Raw genomic sequence first — 7450 nt, 5'->3', positions numbered from 1 at the left:
AAGACTCAAGACAGCCATAACATTGTGATTTTCTACAAGTGTATGTACACTTTTGACCACAACTGTATATATATATATTTATATGTTTTAAAGTATGAAAAGGACTGAGCCATATCCAGTACTGTACTGTAAAATGAAAATGATAAAAGTGATAATCTTGCAACTACACGTTATGTGAATAAATAAAAAACTTGTTAAGGACCTTGGCATCAATGAAATGGTTTTCACTCATCATCGGAACGCTCCCATCAGCGTTCACAGCTGGTCCGTGAGAGCCCAGATGACCTGCAGATGTGTCCACTCCTTCTCTGAGCGTTTTAACTGCTGAAAATTTCCTGCAGGCAAACAAACATGATGTCACTACAGACAGAAGATACTCAGGGAAACTGGACTTTTGCTGTTAAACAATATTTACTGGCTACTGTTTCAGACATACTAAGTACCTGTTTTTGCCTCTGCAGATGATGATGAAAGCGCAGATGATGATGCAGATGAGAGCAATGCAGACTCCCACAGTAATCCCTGTCATTGACTTTTGGTCCAGGTGGTAGAAGCCATCAGAAAAGGCTGTTAAGGGTCAATGGGACATTCTCAGATTATCAATCTCTTTTTTAAAGATTTTTTAAATTTTATTAGACAGCTGAAGACATGAAAGGGGAGCCAGAGGGGGAATGACAGAGTCAATTTCACGGCTGTTGTGTCAGGGAGTGAACCTCTATATATGGACATATATGGCGCTCTACCAGGTGAGCCACCTAGGAGCCCCAGATTATCAATCATCTGTGGTGCAGTCTGAAGAAGCTTGATATATTACAAATTCTGTGATGGAAGACCACAATCCTAAAATATGAAGGGATTCTGTCAGGATGATGTTGATGTTACTGACCTGTGGACTGTGTGGAGCCACGAGAGAGTCGTTGATCATGACCAAAGGAGAGATCTGCTCGGACCGTCAGCTCCACCGTTTGAGAAAACGGCCCATCACCCACGTTGTTGGATGCGGAAACTTTCACAAAGTAAATCTGGCCAGGCTTCAGGTTCTCCAGCAGTGCCATGGTGATGGTTCCTGTTTAGTGAGATTAAACTCTGGTGTTTACCTTAGATTGGACAGATAGTCTAGTTAGCTGTCTGGATTCACCCTGCAGAGATGTGAGGAGCAGTTAACTATAGTACTCAAATTGACCAGAGATGAGAATGTCAAAAAAAATAAAGTGGAAGGTGCCATTTGGCCGAAAATGAGGGACATCCAGCGGATCTTCCGGTGGCAATGGAGCAATTCCCTAAATGAATAATCGTCGATATAGACTTAGGTGTTTAAATACTGCATTAAGTGGAAATATTTAAAGTAGGAGTTTAAAAGTTTGGGATATGCGTGTATTTGCTCTCTGTATGAGAGTTAGATAAGAAGATTGATCCCACTCACACGTCTGAACACTAAAAATGCAGACGGAGCTAGCAGCAAGTTAGCTTAGCTTAGCATAAAGACTGGAAACAATAGGAAACAGCTAGCCTGTCTCTCTCCAAAAGGAAACAAAATCCACCTACCCACACCTTTAACGCTCATTTATTAACCTTATGTTATATCTCATTTGTTTAATCCATACAAAAAGCAAAGTATAAACCTGAAAAAGCTAACAACTTGCAAATTACCCAAGCTGTAAACTATTCCTTTAACCTCCAAATTTGTTTAAGTAGCCTGACATAAGAAATAATCCTGAATAAACACATGTAGTTCTGTTACTCCAATATGTTACTGTCGTGATACATGCACACCTCTGACTAAACGGGACTTTGTGATGCAGTAAAAGACACAGATAAAAACAATCCTCGTGGCTGAGAGATGCTATGTGAGAGAAGAGCAGGGGGTCAGGAGATCAGGGCTATACACATTCCCTTCACTGTTGACCCCTTCACTAGGAGAAGGGGAATGTGTGTGTCTTTTTATGTGTTTCCTCAAGTTGTCAGCCCTGAAAAACCCCTACGCTGCCTGCTTTCGAATGCCTGGGACTGAATGGTCACTTACAAATATTTCCCACTTTATTTTGCTTTGTGCAACGTATTGTATAAATCGTTTGGTATTTTGATCAAGTTGATATTTGAAAAAGAGCACTTTTAACATTGTTTTAACACTGCTGAACTTTGATGGGAAATTAATAATTGAATGTGTATAAAGTCCATCACTGGAACAGATACGGTCTGTTTTACATATATACACAGCGATTCAAAATAGTCTTTATGTGAACAGCGTCCAGAAAAAGGTAAATCAAAGTCTTTGTTGGGATCACATTTAACTTCCAAAATGGTCTTTTATCAGTAAGACAAAAGCAGTGGGCTTAACTTTTGGCACCATTTAGACCAGAGACCAGACTGGAAGATGAAATGAGTTACTGATTTCCAATGGGCCATTTGTGTGGGACAGGAGGATGTGTTTCTGGTTGCGCCTGTTCAGGGGGAACCAGAAACACAGAACACACTCCTTACCTTCTTTTTGCAGCACTTGCCATTCCCCGGCTTTCCAGGCATTTCTGGAGGCGTACAGGATGGTGTAATGTGTCACAGCTACATTGGGTTCATCTGGGGGTTTCCATGAAACCAACGCTGTGTCCTTTTCAATTAAAGTCACTTTCACATTGAAAGGGGGCTGAGTGGGAGCTGTGTGGGGCGGATAAAAAGGTCAAAAAAATATGTCATGCAGCAGCAGCAATACCAAACTCCTCATACACAAAGATATAATTAATAAGATTGCAATGTTTGATAATTTTGCAGTCACCATCAGGTAAAGTGCTCTGATAAACCACAGGGCTCCATGGGCTGGACAGCTGGTCAATGTGAAGGCGAACGGCAAATTCATACTTGGTGTTGGGCTCCAGATCTCGCACCAGGAGGCTCTGCTTATTCCTACAGAAGAAGGACATAACATGGGCTTTCTTTTGGCTCGAAGAGGAGCTATCATCCAAATCAGTTTATGTGACTAGCTGACGTTTGAAGATCACTTTTGTTGATCACTCTAATAAAATTCACTCAGTAGCATTTGTGCTGCGGAATACAAATAAATACATTCAAAGACTTAAACAGCTTGTGTCTTGTCATGATTTTAGGATGTCTTATTTACATATTTACCCATTTACTTATGTTATCAAGTTTTACTGCGTTTATGAAATGGTCCTTCAATAAATGTTCTTGCCCAGCAGATGGTGATATGGAGCTGTGCAGGCAGGGGGAAGAAACAACTGAGGTTCTGGTGACCAATCAACTTTCCCTAACAAGTGTGAAGACAGTATATGTGTTGTAAAGAAACTGTTTTGGTAACATGATATAGCTGAGCTTGTAAAATACCAAATTATTGTTAATACTATGATTTGATGTGAAGATAGGAACTGAATCGTGACAGGGGACCAAGTCATCACACAGTAAGATAAAAAACATACAGTTACACGGGTTTTACACCTGGTTTCACTTTTCTTCAAACATCCCCATCTCCAAACGGGAAAGCACAATACAGTAGTGCCCACACATTTATTAAAGCTGCACTCATCAATATTATAGCTCAACACATAAAACAGCCTTAAATGAAAAATGTTATTATAAAAGAAGTCTCACGTCTGCAGGTAGAGCACCAAGGAGGCGTTCTGCAGGCCTACTGGGTTGCAGCGGACGGTGTAGTTGACCACATGGCTGGAAGTGAAGGCTGGTCGACCCCAGTGCAGAAACACAGCGGTCGAACTGTTGGTCTTTGTGTACACATTGTGTGGAGGTGGTGGAGGGGGCACCAGGCGATCTCTAACAGCTGAGAGATACGGTAAGGGCAAAGTTATTTATTGTTCAAATACAAGACACCCTCGTGCTTTAGACACACTTACAAAATATCTTTTCAAGTATATTGTGGGACTTACAGACACATCCAGGGGTGCTGATAGTTTGGTCTGCCTGGTAGCCTTCGCCGACAAAATTATAAGCCAGGAGCTTAACATGGTACTTCTTCCTCGGGTCTGCATTAAGAAAGAAAAAAAGAAACAGAAAATATCTAAATAAATCACATGAAATAAATGTGGGAAAAACACCAAAGGTTCTTCTTACTGCAAAATATATCACGCTTTGAGCAGTCTATGGCTACATTAACATTTCTACGTTTTGGTTTTTAAGCAGAGTTTCAAGGCAAAAGCGATCTCCATGCACAGAACGTTAGTAGCCTAGCTAGCTTTTTAGTAGCTTAGTAGTTTTCAAATTTCTCCGGTTTAGGGTCTCTGAAATGCCAGAGTAGTGTGAATGCAAGGTGTAAACATAGCAAAAGATATCTGTTTTTAAACCAAATCGTAGCCATATAAATCTAGCCTCAGATCTGGACTTCTGTAAACCTCGATTGAGATTTATTCTCAACACTCAATTATTTACCATGGATCACAACACCAAGACAGATGACAATGTGATTCTTACAGCTAACAGGAAGCAGGGGTGCTACATGAAAGAGACCAGGGCTGTGTGGGTGTGGGGTCAGTGAGGTTTTCTGGTTTGATGGTGTGGTGGGAACCAGAGGTGAGGTATAGTGCGACAGATGCTTTGTGCCTTAAGTCCTTTGGTCAGTTTCTGCAACACTCAGGGCAGCGGAACAGAAGAGCTCCACTATCCATCACACTGTCACCCTGAGTCTTTTGATAAAATAAGAAGGCCCTTTCTTCGGCCCCAGTCAGGCTTGCTGCTTAGTGGTCAGTGGCCACTCCTATTCAGGACCAGAATCTGGGGGTCAAATCGACGGACAAAACCCCTTGGGAAGGACATCGCTGACAGTCAACAGCAGTTGCAGGCATCAGTGACCCTGAAGACCCTGGGCTGAACAAAAGCCATCTGACCAAATGTCCCTTTTACCCCTAAAAGAATAATAATCAGGGTCTGATTTGAATGTTGCATGCAATATCAACATTCTGAGTCATACCTTTCAACTCTTAGAGACAGACAAATAAATGCACACTGATCCCCAACCTCTTTAATTTATGTTTCTGAAATGCTTGGTCACACTTTGGTGTTTGCAATATTATTTATGCTGGTCAAAATACATTATTTCTAATCTATGATCTTAAAGTAAAACATGCTGTAATAGTGACCACTCAAGAACAATATATCAAGGTATGTTGGTTACATAAGTGCATGAAGAAATGTATAGCTCAAATATGAACATGTGCACTTTGCTCAACCGGACACTAAAATAATCACAACCCTATTACTTTTAAGACAGTCCTTTCTACCCTTCAAAAAACAAAAAAATACACTTCTATTGCTAAATGAGACAGTTGACCACAGGAGATGAATTTGTGTCCACGGAAGTTAGAGAAGTTTAGGAGAGTCCAGCTACTTGCACCCCCATGCAGCCCTGAGGAGTTTTACTGGAGCCAGACCAGGGCCAGCAGGTCAGGCCGAGATTAAACTCTGAAAGAATCTCAGGTCACGGATGTGGAAAATAAGAGGAGTCTCTCTTTTTGCTCAGGGATTCTAAAACTTTATATTGGCTATTTGTAATGACAATTAAAAGAAAAATAATATGATGTGAACCGCATCATGAATTGCAGGAAGAATTATTTATCGTCACAGGGCAGATAAATGTCTTGCATACCTAGACTGATCTGAAGCTAAATAAGTTCTGCAAGAAATAAATAAAACCATAAGGCCTGTACTTTTTATACAATGTCCATCTTGCTATTCAGAGTTTTCTGTCTAATTTCCAATGCCTCAGTGTCTACCTCGAAAGAGGAGCCGGCACATAGTATGCACCTTTACCCAGCCCCACGATACAATGGGCCACCCATAATTATGCAAGAGAGTAGCTCTGCAAGGGGGGAAGCTGTGACATCTAGGCCATAACCTTTGACATGGAATCTGGGCAAGCTAAATCCTGCAAAAGGAGGGGTGATAGGGCTCTTTCCAAAGGGGGGGGGGAGGGTCAAGCAGAGGAAGTTAGTGGAAAAACAGGGAAACTACAAGAGTCAAAATGAAATACCATTTAATAGGTGATGACTCATTACGAGTGTCCTAATAAGAGAAAACTCTGAGAACAGGTTTGTTTCTCACTCATAGTGAACCTGATACCTGAAGGCTATTACCTTAAAACATGATATGATTTGACCATGTACTACCATAAATAACAGTAGTCATATATTCATCACACGTATTACGCTTTTCTTTAAGACTCTTAAATCAAGGCAGCAACTAACATTTATTTCTATTCAAATAATTTTGTTGACTATTGTTTTTATTTATTTATAAAACATCAAAATGTTCTTACCACAAATTCTCAGAGTCAAAGTTAACTTTTCCAAATGTTTTCTTTGGTCAAACCAACAGTCCCAAACCGAATGATAATCAGTTTACAGACTCAAAACACACACAAAAGCAGCAAATCCTCACATCCAGAGCGATGGAAACACTAATGTTTAAAAATGTTCCTTAATGAAAATACTGAAAGGATGAATCCACTACAAAAATGAATGACAATCAATTTTCAATGAATCCACTTATTGTTTCAGCGTTGTTTCAGAGTTACAAAATATAAATGTGGCTGCATTACTACACATATTCATAGAGTGCTGTGTTCCGCTCGAGTTTCCATTCCTTGAGTGTAGACATTTTCCTGTTCTTCCTACTGGGATACATCTCACATGGCCTCACTCCCATAAATCATGCTGTCTGGCATGCCATGATTTCCTCTCTCACCTTTTTATGTCTTCATCTGTCCTGTCAAAAATAAAGGCCGAAAATTCCCAAAAATAATTACAAAAAGAAAAGAAATGATGCTATTTGTATTAGAGGGCATATTTGAGCCATTTGTGGTCACCCCCTTTTTACAGCCCAAATGCAGATCCTGTTGGCCCCTGAGGTTTTCGTTCTGCCTTGCGAAAGGCCCCCCAGGCCGCAGCAAGCCAGGCCTGAACAGGGGCCGTAAATGTCAACTCCTGCATGAACCCTCACACCAGAATCTATCATCTCTTGCTCTCGTTCCTCCCCCTCTCTCCTTTGCTCCTTACTCACACAAATCAACACACAGATGCATGCTGACACACACACACACACACACACACACACTCACACACTCACACACTCACACACACACACACACAAACAGAGAGACGCATGCTGTCACACACACACAGACGCATGCTGACACACACACACACACAGACGCATGCTGACACACACACAGACGCATGCTGACACACACACACACACACACACACACACACACACACACACACGACAATTTCCTCACTGTAAATTGAACTGAACTTTCATTTTTCCACTTAAGCCTAGCCTTGTTTATGGACATGTATGTGACGGTGTTTTTTAAGTTCAGCACAACAATACCTTTCAAAATGATGGTCAGAACACAAATCTAGTTTTTACACTAAGACACACTTTGCCTTGTGTTTAATAATAGGAGTGGACAAGATGTGAGATGGCCTGC

General features: G+C 41.0%; 1 protein-coding gene across 1 annotated transcript in view; it reads right to left on the bottom strand.

The window, feature by feature from the left end:
• prtga (protogenin homolog a (Gallus gallus)) overlaps positions 1-7450 on the bottom strand; it is a 33464-nt gene that overhangs the window by 5135 nt on the left and 20879 nt on the right. Inside the window, exons 11-17 of the mRNA XM_034876674.1 lie at positions 3894-3989; positions 3601-3787; positions 2771-2898; positions 2482-2652; positions 887-1066; positions 444-567; positions 203-335 (exon numbers count right to left, since the gene is read on the bottom strand). Coding sequence (XP_034732565.1) covers positions 203-335; positions 444-567; positions 887-1066; positions 2482-2652; positions 2771-2898; positions 3601-3787; positions 3894-3989 — 1019 coding nt within the window. The remainder of the gene's footprint in view (positions 1-202; positions 336-443; positions 568-886; positions 1067-2481; positions 2653-2770; positions 2899-3600; positions 3788-3893; positions 3990-7450) is intronic.

This window comes from Etheostoma cragini, chromosome 1 (assembly GCF_013103735.1).
Source record: "Etheostoma cragini isolate CJK2018 chromosome 1, CSU_Ecrag_1.0, whole genome shotgun sequence".
Lineage (NCBI taxonomy): Eukaryota > Metazoa > Chordata > Actinopteri > Perciformes > Percidae > Etheostoma > Etheostoma cragini.
The sequence above is the reverse complement of the archived record's forward strand: the minus strand, read 5'-3'. Positions and strand labels throughout refer to the sequence as shown.